Here is an 18,393-nt window from a genome sequence, read left to right as displayed (position 1 = left end):
CATGAGGACGGGAGCCGGGAGCGGCCCTGCTGCGAGCCGCTGCATTTGCACCCCCGGGTTAATCCGACCCTCCCGGGTGGTGTGAAAGGCGGGTCTGTTTCCGATACAGAGTATATTCGCGAACACCCTGGGGGACTTGGGTCACACATTGCGCCGCTGTGTGACCGAAGTTCCCCAGACGCGCCGCACGGAGCCCGTACACGAGACTTACACTAGTCGGGTGAAACACACACACACATTTGACATCCTTGGTCCCTCTGAGCGCGCACTGCGCACGACATCCCAGCGACGGGCGCACATAGAACACTGACGCGGGCGGACATTTTACCACGGACGTACCTACGTCACACCCAGCGCACGCACAGTTTGTACTGTGGTGCCTGCCTTACGGTGACTGCTGCGGCGTCGACAGGGGCCCGTGTCCCCGTGCGTCGACGTGGGTGGGAGCGGGTCAGGGTCGCCGTCCGTTGCCCGGTGTCTCGTTACAACACACTCACACCCATAAGATGCTCGCACGGCGCAAACGTCTGCTGCCGAATCGCTTGGCGTCCAAGTCCTTCAGTAATTGCCATAGCAACAAGAAAAAGCACATCTATCCTAGGTGAGCTCTCGAAGACACGGCTGCCTTCATATTCTGTTACCACCAAGAGAGTAACAATGCACTATCACAATCAACACAGAGCCACGGACTTATTACGGGGCCATCACTCCCCTGCTGGTCTTTGTACAATATCGTTTTCCCGCTATATTTCCGGCTGGAAGGGCGGCTGTGTCAGCCCATAGTACCCGTGAGGTCAGCCGGTGAGGCGGCTCCTGAGGCTCTCCAGGGCGCGGGCGAACGCGCTCTGCTTGTGGCTGTCCTGCTCCTTCTTCTTCTGGCGCTCGCGTCGCAGCGCGTCCGTGTGCGGGTTCTCGGCCATCAGGTCGATGACGTCCTCGCGCTCCGAGTCCACGCGGCGCTCCGGCAGGCGGCCGTGTTTTCCGATCAGCCAGAACGTCTCCATGGCTCCAGTCTGCGAGCCGGCGCGACCCTGGAGCAGCGGGGGCATGTGAGGCACGGCTCGGCGGGCCGGGGTGGCGCTCTGCAGTATCGTGGTGGGTCTCTGGACCACCACAGCCACGGCTCCCACCCAGTCCCCGGACCCGAGTGTCACGGCTCTCACCCAGCCCCGTTTGTCACGGTTCTTACCCAGTCGGCCATTTTGACCCGGATCTCCATCTCGCCGCGCAGTTTCACGATGAAGCCGCCGGCCCGGTCCAGCGCCTCTTTAGTCGCCGCCGTGATGTGGATCTTGAACGCTGCGGCTCGCCGATCAGCGGCAGGGGGACGGGGGGGGCAGTGTAAGTTACATTCGCAGAGTGACACAGGCCGGAGCTTTGCGCGGTGTTCCAATTGTGCTCCATAATTAGCTGGTTGCATAATTTACATAAGCTGACCAGGTCCACCCGCCCCGGTCGGTCGGTCGGCCTCTGGACCCGGTCCCGCCCGTCCGCCGAACCCACTCCCTCCCCCAGCCGGCCTCTGCACCCGCACCCGCCCGTCCGCCGAGCCCGCTCCCCCTCCCCCAGCCGGCCGCTTGACCCGACCCGGCCCGTCCGCCGAACCCGCTCCCCTTTCCCCAGCCGGCCACTGGACCCGGTCCCCCTCCCCCAGCCGGCCTCTGGACCCGGTCCCCCTCCCCCAGCCGGCCTCTGGACCCGGTCCCTCCCCCAGCCGGCCTCTGGACCCGGTCCCGCCCCCAGCCGGCCTCTGGACCCGGTCCCTCCCCCAGCCGGCCTCTGGACCCGGTCCCCTCCCCCAGCCGGCCTCTGGACCCGCTCCCCCTCCCCCAGCCGGCCTCTGGACCCGGCCCCGCCCGTCCGCTTACGCTGGCCGGTGGCCTCCATTTTGCTGGCCACGTTGACCGTCTCGCCGAAGAGTGTGTAGCGCGGCATCTTGGTGCCCACCACGCCGGCCACCACGGGCCCCGTGTGGATGCCGATGCGGATCTGCAGCCGCTCGCCGGGCATGTGCGGCACGACAAAGTTCTCAGTGGCGTGCAGCAGGTCCAGCGCCATGGAGGCCACCTCGGCAGCGTGGTCCTTGCCTGCAGGTCGGGCGGACGAGGGGGGGGGGGGGGTTAGGCCGGCACGGCTCCACAGGAGGCGGGAGCATGCTTGTCACGATGATAAAGTGATTTTTTACGCCAGCTCTCCCTGAAAAGCTTAATGACGTACGGTGTAGTGGAGAGGGTTGCTGCCACGACGTTGGCATCAAGCTTAGTTCTAACCAAAAAAGATTGTCGGAGTTTGGCAGGGCTTACTGCAGAGTGCAATTCTCACATGTGCGGAAAGTGCTGTAATTATTAGAAATTGCCTCTTAGACAACTTTCCTATCTTAAAACTTAAAAAAACTAGTCGTGCTCGCAGACATGCGCCACATTCACGACAAGCGACAATGTTATGAGGCTGAATTTATTGTTTTAGGGTAAATCAAGAGTTGTGGCATTGGATTTGTTTCATTTGTCGGCTATGGTTCATATGACGGGAATGAGACGCATGTCTGCGCGGGCTCGCGAGGGCGAGCTGGATTGCGTTGTGGAAACGCGCCGGAACCAGAGCCGATTGAGCGACGCTTCGACAACGCAACCGGGCGGCTCCTACCGAGTCGGTGGTGGCCCATGATTTTGTAGCAGGGCGTGGTGAAAATGAGACGCTCCAGACTGTCGTCACAGCGCAGCTCTGAGGGAGCGCAGACCGGCGCGTCAGCCAACATCGCTCAATCGGCCACGGGCGGCTGACGCGCTCGTGGCGTCACCTATAACGCTAGGATGCCTGGTTTGCTCTATAGTGGCGTCATCTATATGAAATGTTGGACGGGAGGGCAAGGAGCATACACAGCGTACGATCACTGGGATCCTTCTGTCCAAGGTGCATCAAAATGGCGATTCTATGTAGTGAAGGTTATGATGATTTGTTTTCAGCCTATTTTCTTACGCTCTTAGCTCACCCGATAGCGACATGAGTCGTAATTTGTTCTGGGAACGTACTTTGGCCATAGTTTGGTATTACGTAGGTATTGCATACCGACGCGATTCGTAATTTAACACGACTATGCCTACTTTCTAGGAGGAATGAAATTTTCATAAGTCCTTCACAGTCAGAGAGTTGAATTATATCTACAAAGAGGCTCACCTTGTGTTCGTTGAGGTACGCCAGAGGCTACCATATAGGCGTCGCCGATAGTTTCTATCTTGTAAACGTCGTATAATTCTATGCGGGAGTCAAACATCTTGTACAAGGCGTTTAGTAAAGATATAACCTGAAAACAGTTTGTCATGTGAGTTGGATGAGTCGGTGAATTCACCTGGGGGGGGGGGGGGGGCTACCACTACAATGAAGAACGATATTTGCTGAGGAGTCAGTTGACCTCCCGGTCAATGAAGAAAACGTGCTCGCGCTCGGGTTCGAACCGAGGACCTTCTGCGTGTAAAGCAGATGTGATAACCACTACACAACGCGAGCTGTGTCGGTGATGGTGTCCTAACACTTTTAGGACTTTAATGCGTACAAAGGGTGTACCGTGATGGGGAGGGAAAGGGGAACTGCAGTCCCCTTCGCCGTTCGCAATGAAAATGAGCAGGGTTTGGTGTCGGCTTAATTTTTCAACTGAAGGAACATTAACAATGTGTTAACGGAAAGTTGTGTTCGCGAACAAGTGACGTCATCGGCCAGCCACATTTAACCCTCGCCGGACCTATTGGTTTTCTACATACGCGACGGCCGAGGGGGGGGGGGGTACGACCCCCCTCGCCGTTTCGCCCCTGGTGGAGCTAGCGCGTCGCGGAAAAAAGGAGCGTGTGCGCCGTTAAGAGACGCAGAAATTGGTACCCGATTTTAAGGTCCTTGGTCGACCGGTGATCTCTGAGGTCAGGTCAAGTGCCCCAAGGTACCTACGGTTCAGTTTTTGTGAATAACTTCGCAAAAAAACGGCCTCAGAGCCGCGATTTTAGCAGCATCGTGTTCGCCTCGCTCAGGCGCGTCGAATGATATACGTACTTTTTGTTTGGGTCAGGTCAACTTAAGGTGTTGACCTCAGGTCACGGTCAGGTCAGCGCCCCCAGGTCACGAAGCTGGTCGAAAGAGGTCATGTCGCATATCATTCGATTCGGCAGGTCTTCCTGAGTCCATTGGTGCCTTTCCGACTCGCTAGCCCAATTTGATCGGGAGTTATTGACGAAAAACGAACATAACCTTGATGACGTCACATATGACGTCACGCAAGGTCAACATTGCAAAAGTGACGCATCTAACCTTGCAAGGAGTGCATCAAATCACGATTCTGTGTGCTTGAGATAGTCGGAGATCGTTCCCGACGCCAGAATAGCAGTTTTCATTTTTCCCCATTGACTGATACCTAATGGTGAGGTCACGGAAAGGACCTGACCTCATATGACCTGAAGGAAAAATCCGAGATATACAAGTTGTGAGACTCGTAATGGATACTAGATCCTGCAAGTTTCATCTCCCTGTGAAAGCTCCTCTGGCAGTGAGGGCGTTGCGAAGTCAAAATGCAATTTTTGCAAAAATAAAAAATGCAATTTTTTAGATATATTAGCCAAAAATCTAAAAGTTTTTGGAGTTTCGAAAAACCGGAATATATGTGATAGTACCTACCTTCTTCTATCTACATACCAAATTTCAGATCGATATCTCCTTTTTTTTGGCCAAGTTATAGCGAAAAAACTGTTCAAAAATGATCACGTCAAATTTTCAAACTCAATTTATGGCAATTCTAGACCACGTAGGGCAAAACAAAGACCACCATTGGACTCCCCATGACGAGCTGCATCGAATGAATACCCATTTTATGCAAAAATATCAACTTTGAAATTTGACCGAATTTGACCTGACCTTGGCCTGACCTTCACCGGAACATAATCTTAACTGACCCCAAAGGCTGCCTGACCCACATAATCGCATATGTCATGTAAAATGGACCATAAAACATGTAGGTATCACACGACACTTTCATATTGTGACCCCCAGTGACTTGGCCTCTGTGACCTGACCTGGTATCAGTGACCTCAGTTAGCGAAGTATGTGTTTGACGAACAATGTACCATCGATCGTTTTCAATAAATTACCAATTTATTCGATTTCACAACACATTTCTTGAAATGCCTGTGAACGGTGAAAATCTGACCTTTGACCTGACCTGTGACGTCATCGGTTTGACCTAGATCAATGAAATTTGGTCACAAGGTAGTTCCCCGGTGGGGCTATCGAACGCCGTTTGAGTTTTGAAAATCGGCCGGTAAATTTCCAAGATCTTAGGGGGGGGGGTCGAAACGCCCCCCCCCCCCCTACGGGTGGTAGGGTCCGCCGGTAGTCCTACGGGGCGCGGGTTAAAGCAACCACCACCTACATTTCTTGAATTGAAAATCCAGCCTCTGCACATACCAAAAGAGGAATGAATCACCATTCCGGAGACTATAAATAATATGAGGTTGGAGAGCAGGGTAGCAAGATATGTGGCTTCAAAACCTTAACTGGTCCGTCTTCCCCCACCTTCTCCTACTGGTTGACCTGACCTGATCTGACCCGACCCGACCTGACCTTCCCCAAATGCATAAATGCCTACATCATTTTTGATAAAAAAAAATAACATCCAAGGTAATCAGCACTCCGAAAAGCTCCATGACAATCACACGATACGGAGTTCTAGCGGGTCCTGATTTTCCCGACTTTTGGACCATGGACCTGACCTGGAAGGTTGACCAATGACTTGGGGACGAGGTGGGGGGGGGGGGGGGGCGAACCTGCATCGGGGTGCTCTCGGAGGCCAGCTCGGTGAAGCCGACAATGTCCGAGAAGTAGATGGTGACCGACTGGTACGTCTCGGCGGACACCTGTTTCCGCTGCTTCAGCTGCTGCGCCACCGTGGGCGGCAGCATCTGGTACAGCAGCATGTCCGAACGCTTCTTCTCGTAGCGCAGCTCGTACGTTTTGTACTGTAACGTTTCAGTGAAGGCCTGCAAGGGTGGCGTATTTGTCATAGGTCATATAGCTGTCTGAGAAACTGTGCACCGGGTGAACGTGAGCTGGACCATCTCGCTGGCCACCAAGTGTCTCTGAACTGAGGTCTGAGGCCGTAACTTGGCTGTAGCCAGCCTCGAGGTGAAGAATGCGCTCAATGGGAGAGGACTTGACGTAACTATTATTACTTGACCTATGAAAACGTAATGCAACTTCAATGCAAATGCCGTAACATTTCGAAATAAATAGACGTGCTTCTTATGTTGATCCAGTTCGTAGGAAGAGGCGCGTTTTCCCGTCATAAGGCCGCCCCACACTGGAACTCGCATGCGGGTTGCGAGTTTTTGGGTTTTCGGGTTTATTCAAAATCAAAAGATACAATCTAAGCTGAGTGACCCACACTACCATCTAATAAGCGAGTCTGCATGTTTTTAGCTTGCGAGCGACCTTGCATCGCATTCCAAAAGTTGATTTTGAGTCAACTTTCGATTTTCCTCACTGCGAGGTCTGCGAGGTTTGCGGGTTTTTCGTTGGAGTCGAATTTTGGTTCGTTGCGCTGGTATTGCGACTATATGTAATTTTCTGAAGGTGTACCGGCTTCATTGCATTCATAAAGTTGCCTTAAGGGAACGGTCTAATCACTCTATGAATTAGTATTATGCCCGCAAACTCAAAACCCGCAAACTCGCAACCCGCATGCCAGGTCCAGTGTGGGGCGGCCTATAAAAGCGTGATCTGGCATAAATTTGGTCGCATTTGGTGCAAGTTTGGTCAAATCTGGGGCATTTCCTGGATAACCTGTCGTGGAAACGGCTAATTGGTTGTGCCTACTCAACTGCATCAAAAACAGAGCGATAGTCAGCCTAAGCCGTACCCCAGCCAGCTGAGGGGACGTGAGCTGACCTGCAGTGTGCGCGTCACCTTCCTGACCAGGATGATAATGACCGGCGAGATGATGAGCACCACCACCAGCAGGATGATGCCGATCACCACGTGACTGTTGGAGGCGCGCACCTGCCGACAGCGCACCGGCAGCCGCCGTGACCAGCCGCCCAGCCATCTGCAGCGTGGGCCCGCTGCGACACTCGGCAGCATCTGACACCCAGTTGACGTTTGGAACTACATTTCAATAGTTAACCCGCGCCCCGCTGTGTGTGTGTGGGGGGGGGGAGGGGAAGGGGTCAGAATCTGCCTGTCTCGTTTTTGCTAATATTTCCTGAGCGTTTTAGACAGCTACTTCAACTTGTCACTTGTCAGTACCTTGTCATACATAAATTTAACGCGATCCCGGAAAAGTGGAGCGACGTCTCTTAGATTCTTAAAGGGACCCTCCCACCTTAACATTAGTTTTGAGTTGAGATAGCCAAGTTTGCGGCCAGGCTCAGAAACCACCATTTATCCTGGTCGCAACCCCCGCAGCTTTATGGTGTTCAAGAAATTTCTTCCCTTTACTTGCAGGGTGGGACCAGCGTGGTCCCTATCTCTTAACCATTACGGGAATCTGATGACGTCATCAGGCTTTCGAACGTCCGTTAAATGTTTGACTAAAACGTTTTGTAGCACGCGGTGGTATATGCTGCTTTGCGCGCAACAAATGCCGCACTTTCAAATAAAGTCGCTAGGAACAGCGGAGATCCCAAAAAGTAAACAAAAGTATAAGTCTAATATCTTGAAAACCGGTGAATATTTTTCGATGAAATTTGGTAGATATGCGTTTTTGCTCTTTCTGAACCGAGCGACATCACTTTCATGCCAATTCATTAACTTTTTTGAAGGTGGGAGGGTCCCTTTAAAAAAAAAACTTAAATTAATCCTCGCACTTATGTGGGGGAGGGGCGTCGAATTTCCCCCCCCCCTCGGTTTTTCCCGAATATTTCGCGCAAAATCCGGCCGATCACGACGAAACTCTGGTATCCTCGAGTTAATCAATCTTACACCTACTCTGAAATTTCATGATCCTGACATGACTTTTAACCTGTGACCTACTTTTCCCGACCATGTTTGGCCGTAATCGCGATCCGGCGTATGTCGACTCACATTATTCGCGCGTTTACAGTCCGTGTGGTTTTAAACGTTCAACCCGCGCACCGCTGGGGGTCCTGGGTTTCCACGCCTTTTTGCAGGGGGGGGGGGTTTGAACACCCCCTTTTAACTCGGGTCCTGGGCTACGTAGCGATACGGGGAAGGCGGCGTTCGAAAAAGCGTCAAAATAATGACGAAATTATATAGGTCATTTTTGTCGTTTCAAGGGTCAGGTCACCAGAAGTCACTGAAGGCCAAATTTTACCGATTTTCAGGTCAAATGTCGACAATCATTACGCTTCCATGACACGCCTAAATTAGTGATGTCAGTTACGGAAAATCGGAATACCGATAGGAACCAAACCAAATACCTACCAACCAAAACCATGGAGAAATAGCGAAACCAAACCAACTTGGAAAAATGAGGGAAATAGGGTAGACCGGGGCAAGTCGCCCCGCCGAGGTAAAACGCCTCACCGATGTTTCTCGGAACTGGCAGGGTTCTGGGGAAACATCATCTCTTCTATAAAACGTGCACTATATGATCATTATATGAGCAGACTGTAAATAAATTGTGATGACTCTTTCGGGAGATATAGCAAAAAATGTGTTTTTTGAGTGATTTTTATGTTTTGTTGTCAGATTATGAATCATGGCGTTCTTTTATGGTCCACATTAGGTTAACGACTTTTATGTATTTTGAACAACTATTGTCTAACGCTTATCATGCCGGGTTGGTTCGTGTTAAATTATGTCTTACTGGAGTGCAAGGCGTTGTTCTCTGACCGAACTACGTGATGGGGTAAAACGCCCCAGTAGGTCGCGGGGCAAAAAGCCCCTGGGGCGTTTTACCTCTTGTGTTGTTGGGGCTACCCACTTTCTAATGTTCGGTAGCTGGCGAACAGTAAGTTTCTGTGCCTTTATGTGTATTTTTCTCAGCAACTGAATGGCAAAGGAAGTATTTTGTTAACATTTGCATTGCAATAATTTATTATTTGGTCTTATGAGGTAGGTGAAAAACCTTCTCATACAACAGTGTCATATGCTGAGCACCTGACAGGATGGAATGTGCTAACTTCAGTGCCGTGCCTCCAGAGGTCTAACGGACCTCTCACATAAGATTTAGCCAACTACCATGTTAAATCTTTAATCTAAGGTATGGGGCTACTTGCCCCAGGCCGTGGGGCGTTTTGCCCTGGGGTTGGGGCAAAATGCCCCATTTGCAGTTGCTTCACAAATCACTTCAGTTCCTAGCTTGGAGTCCGATCATAAGTGAATCAATTTGAGGCGTGCAATTTAAAGTAAAATGTCCAAAGAACGCATTGAGCACAAATTTGGCCTTTCAGGTGATGTGGGACAAAATTTATGTAGCAAAATAAATTATCTGGGGCGTCTTGCCCCAGGCTACCCTACCAACTTCTTACCAACTTCTCAGCCTTTTATACATTAGTGAGGGTTCATGATACCAACAAAATACCAAACACATAAGGATTTAAATACCAAATACCAAGTTGGTAATCGGTTTGGTATCGGTACCTATATCAAAAAGTTGGTATCCGATTGACATATCTAGTCTAAATCGAGAAAAAAAGAGTAAAAACAATATCATCGAGGTTGATTCACTCAGATGTAAACTATCTAGCCGTCCATCACTGTCACTGAAGATATGCTTGTTAAGTCCAGTGAAAAATATGCTTGAGAAGGGTATCTTATAATATTAGGAACTTCTTAACTTACTTCGGAAAGAATGGTCTTCTCAATTTTCCCCCTGATTTCATACTGTATCTTCTGTAAGGAATCCAGATAGCCGAGCATGGCGTAGAAGTACTCGGTGGCTTTTTCAAAGTCGGGCTCGATTTTGACTCGGGTGACGATCTCCTTCCTGCGCCGTGTGATGTTGGAGTACCACGGGTAGTCGTACTGCAGCAGCTGGTACCTGACGGCCGCGGCCGGCTCAGTCAGTCAGTTACCGCGTCTCACTCACCGACCAACAGCATAGCTAACAGACAGCTACTTGCCTTGTTAAAAAAGGACAGCTCTTACTATTTAAACACACGTGTCTGATTACCCTCACGTAAAATAAGAATCCAAGAGGCCGGACACTCCGCGCGTAATAGCCGTTTTCACGACGGGCTATCTGGCGAATGCACCTCATTCTCACTTAATCTGCACCTAATCTCTTTGATAACAAATATCTTCATATAATGAATTTATTTCACGGTTTTACTCGATGACAATGTCTGATGATATGACAAGGCAAGTATATAAACAATCAGTGCAACCCTAGCTGACAGCTACTAAGAAACACACTGAAGCTGAGTTGAACCAAATCATCACCAAATGTGCACATAATTAATAATCTACATCAAATATGCCCCAGATGGCCGTCGTGAAAACGGCCAATGACCACCTTCCCGGCGGCGTCCGGTCCCACCTGTCCTTGATCCAGTAGGCGAAGCTCTTGCTGGCGTTGAGAAAGTCCTGACCGAGGGCGTCGTTGGTGACGAAGCTGAGGTAGCTGTTGTGGTCGAGGTCACCCCGGCCGAAGTACTCCTCGCCAAACACCATGCTGATGCCCAGGTGTTCTATGGCGCGAATCAGGTTCTTGTAAGCCAGCAGTGGTCGCCAAACTCCTGAAGGCGAGCGTGTGTGCGTCAAGTGACAAATCAGGTCCCACTGGACTGCAAGCTAAAGAATCCTAAGTAATCACTCACATGAATGGATGTTTTAGCGCTCAGCCCGCCATAGGCGGCGGAACGGGGAGGGCACCGGGGCACCGTGCCCCCCTTTGATTTTGGCACTTTAACATTAGCCCTATTGGCGTTGCATGGAAAGAATGGGACCAAAAGTCAGCAGTGCCCCCCCCCCCTTAATTGAAGGTGTTCCGCCGCTACTGCAGCCCGCCTAGGAATCAAATGACCCTTTGTCACAGTTCATGTTTTCTTGCCTATCTGCCCTCTGTCCAACTCTAGCTGCCGTCAGAAATCAGTAATTCTAAAAAGTGTAGATAACGGAAGTTTCTTGTGTCCCGGGCTTTGTTTACCTGATGCATCCTTCTCTTTGATCTCCCTGGTAAGTTGGTCGAGGAAAATGTAGTTAGCTCGGTTGTAGAATTGGATGCCGGCGTCAATCGAAGGCGTATCAAAACGAGTTATCTTATCCCTGAAATCGTCCAGTCGAATGCGAAAAAGGATTTTGTTTTGGAAGAGCTGGTCTCCGATGCGAAATTTTGGCCACTTGAGGTCGTCGAGCAGCTGATTGGTGTACTGAAAGTGCTCGGAAAGGTTTCTCCGGATCACAGAGCCGTTGGTGAAGAGGAAGAAAGCGATCTCGGCTCGCTCCGACTGCAGTGCCTCAGTTACGTTGCCTAAACCGGTGCTGATTTGAACCTGCGAGCACACACACGAAGGTGCTATGTTAGTCATGTTTGCTATACATATGTACAGATAATCGATGTGATTTTCTACAATATCAGCAGCAATACAAGAGCAGACAGCACATTTGTTGTAACACTGTTTTTTTATCAGCTTCAGCTTTCAGCTGTTGAACGTCAAAACGTCACAGCTTCAGAATTCATCAAAGCACTTGACAATCAATGGCATCCGGTGAACTATGTCACCGCTGGCTGTAGACAATGTATACGCCTGATCAGTGACCACTGCAGCTAGGGTAGGCCGTTGGTGGCTCTATTCCGTCGCCGGGGACGGGTGTTGGCCGACACCCGTCCGGTCCCGACCTGGCTGATGGTCTCCTGCATCTCGTACTGGTACTGCAGCACACTGATCATGTTGGCTGCGTTCTGGATGATGAGCGCCATGATGGGGATGAAGGGCAGGCAGAGCATCTGAGCCAGGTGGATCTGCTTGCCGCGGCCGGTGGTCGGGTCCAGGCCGCAGCATCCCTTCACCTGCGGGCAGCGGGCGGCGCGACACCAGGTCAGCCAGCCAGGCCGCGGCTGATACGGCTGGAAACACAAATACCGTAAGGTGCGGTTATTTGAGACGGGATTCACAGTTTTCTGCCTCTCCCTCTAACTCGGCAGTTACTAGGATATTCCACCACCCACCGTTTACTGGGGGGGGGGGGGGGGCTGATAAACGCTCCCAGCCGATAACTTGAGAACCAATAGGCGCAGTGAAACGCACGAGGCGACAAACGACAGAACGCGACGAGACGCTTCATATGAGCATTTGAAAGTTGAATTTTGAGGTCACTGGTCGGGTCAAGGTCACGTCAAATACCTTCAAATGGGTTTTCAGTAGTATGAAGTTTAAAACCTCGCACTGGGAGTCTCTCGTCATAAACTCGTTCAAAACTGATGAAACATGGCTTTAATTTCAACAGTATGCAACAGATAGCGTTGCCGACACCACTGCGCATGCGCGCTCGACCACTTCCTTTGTCAACGGCGTTTTGGCGGCAAATGGACGGTAATTTTGATTTGGCACTTGTTTTTGTGTTTTTGACGGGCGTTTGGGAGAAATCGTTTTTGTGAATATTTTGTGATATCTCATATATCTTTGTTTGCTGAAAGAAAAGCTCCTGGCTCCGGAATGTCACTTTATTTGGCATCTCATTCAGCATGATGCCGTCCCTCCAGCTCATTTGACATGTGCTTTACGGCGCGTGCGAAATGGCGGGAGCGGATGGGGTCAATTGAAACGCTTCTCTGAGGGTCAGTTGAAACAGGACACAGGCCGTTTCAACCGACCACAGTGACCTTTGCAATGGTTATGCTCAGGGGCTGTAAACATTAGAAGAAATAGTCCACCTATAAATGACGTCACGCAAGGTCAACATTGCAAAAGTGACGCATCTAACCTTGCAAGGAGTGCATCAAATCGCGATTCTGTGTGCTTGAGATAGTTGAAGATCGTTCCCGGCACCAGAATAGCACTTTTCATTTTTCCCCATTGACTTATAATGGTGAGGTCACGAAAATGACCTGACCTCATATGACCTTTAGGAAAAATCCGAGATATACAAGTTGTGAGACTCATAATGGATACTAGATCCTGCAAGTTTCATTTCCCTGTGATATCTCCTCTGGCAGTGAGGGCGTTGCGAAGTTGCGACATCTGAAGACCGTGCAGAGGTTCACTTATGACGTCATAGGTCAGTGACCTGACCTGACCCAAAAATGCGCTTGGTGTCAAAAGATCCGGCTTGAATCAAAGGTCAGGTATGCCAAGTTTCAGCTCTCTATCGCCAGCGTGTTCGGAGCTATTGCGAAAAAACCCTATGGGGGGGCGGCACCCGCCCCCCCCTCGGCCGGCGAGGGTTAAATATATGACCTTGAAATTTGCTTAACTCTGTTCTCAAGCACAAAAATTGAAATAGCAAAAAACACGCCACCTTCGATTTGGCTCATTTTCACATATTTTATTGCCTACCATATTCTTAACAACCTGTGAAAAAATTAGAGTGGGCCATTCATAAGTTTTGAAGAAAATGGCACATATGTATGCAAACGTATGTTAGCACGCGCAGTGGAGGGGGAAGAGCGAATTTCGCCCCACCCCTCCTGTTATTCGCCCATAGCTCATAATGTTAATGCGAAATTAATTATGGCTGCCTGTCCAGAATTGATTTGCACATCTCATCGTGCAAGCAATAAGAAAATCGGTTCACAACTGTTCTAGTAATAGCGGTGTAAAGTGAACATCCTGTCGCCGCGGCGACGCGGCGACTCGGCAGCCGGCGCCGACCGCTACGTGCCGCCTGAATTGTAGACTGTGCCGGGACGGAACGGAACGGTTCCGTCTTTACATCACGCTCCTTACCGCTGATTACGTTCGATTCACGTCAAATTTTGTGAGAAGACTAAGAAATGTACAGGCAATCTTATGGTGATAGAATTTTGAAAATCGGTTGGTAAACAATTGAAATATGAACGTGTAAACCCAAATTGTGATTGCTGCGTTTCCCGCGTCGGCCGATCCCGCCTCAGCCGGCGACATGTTACTCTTAGCAGGCCTCTAACTGCCATATTTGTCATTGGATTAAATAGATATTCCCCATACATACATACTCAAAAATGTATGTTCTTTCGTATAGTGAAGATAAAAAGACGTGAAGATATTGTTGCGTGATAATGTTTTCGTTGAATTTACTTCATGATGCATTTCCACACGGCTCAAAATTCACCGAAAAATACTGTTTGTCTGAGACACTTTTACTATGGAACTTGAATGCTTGACTACGATGACTATGCATTTCCATTCTCGCAGAGTTTGGGATACCACTAATCAGCAATCATTCATTTCAGAAAGTGTACGCAAGCAAGCATGTCTTGACTCTGTCTTTCAAGGTCACTTCAATTTGATTTTATAATTAAAAATCAAAGCCTTATCAATTGCCTACAAGACCCTGTTAATTACGGAGCGAGCGAAGCGAGCGGAGTCTTTCCTTAGATTAACGGAAATTTCTGAGTATGAGCGGCCGGCCGGCCGGCCGGCCGGCCGGCCGGCCGGCCGTGCGGACGCTTTTGCGAGGCTTATATCTCAGCAACCACTTGACCGATTTACATGCGGTAATTTTTGTAGGGTAGCTTCATTCCTTCTACCAAGTATTGGACTATTCCCGATGCATGTGGGTGACCCCTTATGCACGTGCCACGTGCAAAACGAAGAGGTGTCACTTTTGTAATTGTTGCAATATCTCGGTAACTACTTGGCCGATTGCGCTGAAAGTTGGCATGTAGGTAGGCACCCACTAGGCACTGCATATCCATGTGCCAGAATTGGCGTGCTGCTGCACGTGCGCACGTGCAGGGGTCGTTTCCAGATCTCGAGAACGGCTGGACCGATGGCGGTCAAATTTGGTACACGGTTAGGGACCAGCTAGTAGGGTGCCGTGCACAAGTCAGTTGGGACCCATTTTGCACGTGCGCACGTGCAGGGTGCCGCTCCCAGATCTCGAGAACGGCTGGGCCGATTGTGCTCAAATTTGGCACATCGCTAGAAACCGGTCAGTAGGTTGCCGTGCACAAGTCAGTTGGAGGTACCCCCTCGAAATTTCGCACGTGCAAGACTCACCCCCTCGCTCGCTCCGTTAGTCGCCCCAAGAGGCGCTATACTGGTATTATTTTGATACCAGAAAAGGAATCAGAGTTATATGCCCCACCACACAACGAACGCCGGCGACACAGTATCAGCGACCTCGCAGGGACGCGGGCAGGGGTATGCCCAGGCGGCTGCCAGATCAGGAGTCTGGCAGGGTAGCGGCACAGATCAGGCAGGGTAGCGGCACAGTGGAGGCGCTGACCAAGTCCAGCACCAGCACGTAAAGTTAGCCCATTTAGCACATCTGGGAGCCAGTTGGACGCCCATGACATACACAGATGTGGCCCAGGCCACATTCGCCCAGATTCCCCACTTCCAGCCCATGTGGGCCCCATTTGGGATGGCTGGCTGGGTTATACCTAATGGAGAGGTCGCAAAATTGACCTGACCTTAGGTCCCCCATATTAAAATTCCGAGAAATAAATTTTGTACATACTGTTACCCTTATCAATCGCTGAAAGTTTTAAGGCGATCGTTCAGTCGGTGTAGTTATGACGAGGATTGCAACTTTTTCTGAGGTAAGGTCAGTTGACGTGACCTGGTGACCTTGTGGCGTCCGAGACAAAAAGATAAAAATGATATAATTATATTGAGACGGAAATAAAGAACAATACAGTTTGAAAGTAGGCCGCACACACTGAACTAAAAACAATTTCTAACATCGACGTTGACTCGGTTTTCTGAGCAAAAAAAAAAAACTATTGTTTTTCACGATCGCAGCAACAATAAAAGGAAATAAACATGAATCAAATAAGGCGTGATAAAATAGGAACAAAGACCTCTAATAAAAGGAAGTACGAGCTCGCCACAACCTGACCTTGAGAGCATTGGGTCTGAAATTTTCACAACATGTGAAGAAAAGATGCATGAACAGGTGTGCCAAAAAACGGCAGCGCGGAGCGCCGCCGTTTTTGAGATATCTGCGAAAAACGGCAAGGGGGTGTTCAAACACCCCCCAGCAGGGCACGGGTTAATTGACAGTGGATCTGTATCATCGACCTGAACACAGTTATCCTCGCTCTACCATGTTTCTAAATCAAAACTATTGCCAAAAAAAAAAAAACTGCTGGGGACCTTTGATGACCTGAGCTAACCAAGGGACACAGGAGGTCACAGGTGGGGGTCACAGGTGGTGAATAAAAGCGGTGTCCATATCGTAGCGAGACGCGTAGTGCGGTCTCCTTCCATATCAATGCTTCGCATGCAGAGTCGCAGACTAAGAAATAACTCTGGGATGTTGATTGCCGCACCGGCCGGTCATCACGAAGGAGTGCCGTCATGCTCTGTGATTTGCCCACAATAACATGAAGGGTCGCAGGAAGAGGTGTTGTGCCTAATTACAGTTTACACATTGGCGATGGACATCGATCCGAATCCGATGACTCAGTCCTCGTCGCCATTCTCTATATGCTCCTCGGCCGAGGATCACGTACTGTCGGTAAACAAATGCTCAATGAATCGGTTTGTAAATTATGCATACCTATTCATCTAGATGCAACTACTAATAATCAGGCAACAAGCTTTACCAAAATACGGTCAGTGCCATGCAACAGAGATCAATTTTCACAAGAGTGGAATGCCGTGTATGTGTGTGAATACCTGTCCATGCAGATTAGGCACCATATGTGTGACTTTCAACTACTTTAGAGATGCTTATTCACACAGATATATTTACTTTTGCTCCTCTGGTCTGAACGTTGACCGGTGGAGGCATTGGGCTGAGCCTACGGGCGTCGCGCGGCTACGGAAGTGGACGCGCGCAAAAGGAAACCTGAAAAGATGCAACCACCAAATAAGCTCTGACGGCGAACAGATTATCATTCAGCGCCGGCTGATTGATGAGCCTTTTTTATTGCCTGTTTGCATCTTTGATAAAACATACTAAGAATGGAATGCTTATATTTTCTATGCGAGGATGACTCATGGTGTCAGTATGTACAGTTGTGTGACAAGATGAGAAACTACTCAAACTTGTTCCAAAAATCTAAGAAAGCGACGCGCCTACAAGGTAGAAGTTATGCAGGAAAATTGAAGTTAAGCTTCATGTCATTCGCAATATCAGTTTCAGAGCTATTGCAATGATTGCGCAGGTTTGCGTGGAAGCGAAAACACCGTTTACCTAACCCTCGCCGGACCTATCGGTTTTCTACAGCCATCCATCCCGGCCGAGAAAATCGACCGACATCGCTTCGAACTTCGCTGCAATTTGTGTCACCTAGAAATGAATGAAAAACGAGCTAACGTGCCGCACTGGGTGTCGATGCCTAAAGATACTTCCATGCCAATGACATTGGGTGATAAGTATAATATGCCTACATAATTGGAAAAGTTCCAAACCATTGTACTATTGAGTAGAAAGTTATATGCTGCTGGTGGCGGTTAATGAGTAATTTACTTGACATTCGATCAACAGCAGAGCAAAGCAACTTCCAAATTCCTAGAAATTTCCAAGAATAAGCGAAGTGTACTTAATCAGTAGTTGAGCTTTTTTCTCAGAACTTAACGCAGAGGCTGAGTTTTTTGCCACTGTCAGTCGGGACTCCCACCTTGAGCGCGGCGCCGGAGGCTCTGCCGCTGCGTCTGCCGGTCACTGAGCGCGGCGGGTCCGGACGCCGGTCGGAGGCTCTGCCGCTGCGTCTGCTGATCACTGAGCGCGGCGGGTCCGGACGGCGGCCGTCGCCAGCGCCGATCTCTCGGCTCGGCATCGGAGAGCCGGCCGCCGGCCGCCACAGGCCACGAGCGGCGCGGCGCGACAGACCGGGCGCTGGACGGCCGGCCAGAGCCGCGCTCCGTCCCCTTCCCAAGCCAATCACCGATATGCCATATTGCCGCGGTGACGGGCTATTGCTCGGCGAGAGCTCGATACAGTGATTGGTCGTAATTGCCGGGGTAATAAGTGAGGCGGGTCCATGCCGCGGCCCCGTCACGTAACCAGGCCTCGAGTAGAGCTCACTGGATCGGGTGTGCTTGTCAAAATGCTCGAGCAAGGTGATGGGTTATCTCCAGGATCGCTGGAAGCTTTACAATGGTGATTTGTCGATGTCGAGGGAGTCTACGAAATGGGTGGCTCCGCAGATTTCCTAGGAAATCCGCCGATCCGCCGATTTCGGGAACTCGCCCTAACATCGATATTAACCCGCGCCGCGCTTCCGTGGCCTGTGTTTTCCGTGTCGTGCGTGGGGGGGGGGGGAGGGGGGGGGGGTCAGCGACTCCATGTTGGGATGAGAGGTGGCCTAGAGCTCACTTGAGTCAATGCAAAACACGTAGCACGCCTTAGTCAAGCGGGTTA

The 18,393-nt window shown here is 50.2% G+C and overlaps 1 protein-coding gene and 1 non-coding gene across 4 annotated transcripts; both read right to left on the bottom strand.

The window, feature by feature from the left end:
- Positions 1–95: 95 nt before the first annotated feature.
- Positions 96–17,852, bottom strand: LOC122367528. 3 transcript variants are annotated; one of them, XM_043340712.1, is made up of 13 exons: positions 17,651–17,726; positions 16,780–16,875; positions 11,777–11,947; positions 11,084–11,429; positions 10,475–10,673; positions 9,778–9,976; positions 6,922–7,032; positions 5,802–6,014; positions 3,175–3,301; positions 2,644–2,721; positions 1,869–2,087; positions 1,190–1,299; positions 96–1,031 (listed from the first exon to the last, which is right to left on the bottom strand). In XM_043340712.1, exons 2-13 carry the CDS (start codon positions 16,816–16,818, stop codon positions 795–797), a joined length of 2,049 nt encoding a protein of 682 aa, XP_043196647.1. In that variant the 5' UTR covers positions 16,819–16,875; positions 17,651–17,726; the 3' UTR covers positions 96–794. The 3 variants fall into 3 exon arrangements, with proteins under 3 accessions (XP_043196647.1, XP_043196645.1, XP_043196646.1); XM_043340710.1 differs by lacking the exon at positions 16,780–16,875 and having other exon boundaries at positions 17,651–17,840; XM_043340711.1 differs by lacking the exons at positions 2,644–2,721; positions 16,780–16,875 and having other exon boundaries at positions 17,651–17,852.
- Trnav-uac lies at positions 3,432–3,504 on the bottom strand. The gene has a single exon. It is a non-coding gene; the product is annotated as a tRNA-Val (tRNA).
- Positions 17,853–18,393: the final 541 nt, after the last annotated feature.

Source organism: Amphibalanus amphitrite, unplaced genomic scaffold (genome assembly GCF_019059575.1).
Source record: "Amphibalanus amphitrite isolate SeventyFive unplaced genomic scaffold, NRLGWU_Aamphi_draft 000876F_arrow, whole genome shotgun sequence".
In the NCBI taxonomy this organism is placed as follows: domain Eukaryota; kingdom Metazoa; phylum Arthropoda; class Thecostraca; order Balanomorpha; family Balanidae; genus Amphibalanus; species Amphibalanus amphitrite.
The sequence above is the reverse complement of the archived record's forward strand: the minus strand, read 5'-3'. Positions and strand labels throughout refer to the sequence as shown.

Excerpts from the sequence above, each read along its gene's own strand:
- LOC122367528 (XM_043340710.1), bottom strand. The coding sequence starts at position 17,809 with ATGCCGAGCCGAGAGATCGGCGCTGGCGACGGCCGCCGTCCGGACCCG. Across the intron at positions 11,430-11,776 it reads TGCAGGAGACCATCAGCCAG|GTTCAAATCAGCACCGGTTT; the intron begins GTCGGGACCGGA and ends GTGTGCTCGCAG. Across the intron at positions 7,033-9,777 it reads AGAAGACCATTCTTTCCGAA|GTGCGCGCCTCCAACAGTCA; the intron begins GTAAGTTAAGAA and ends CGCTGTCGGCAG.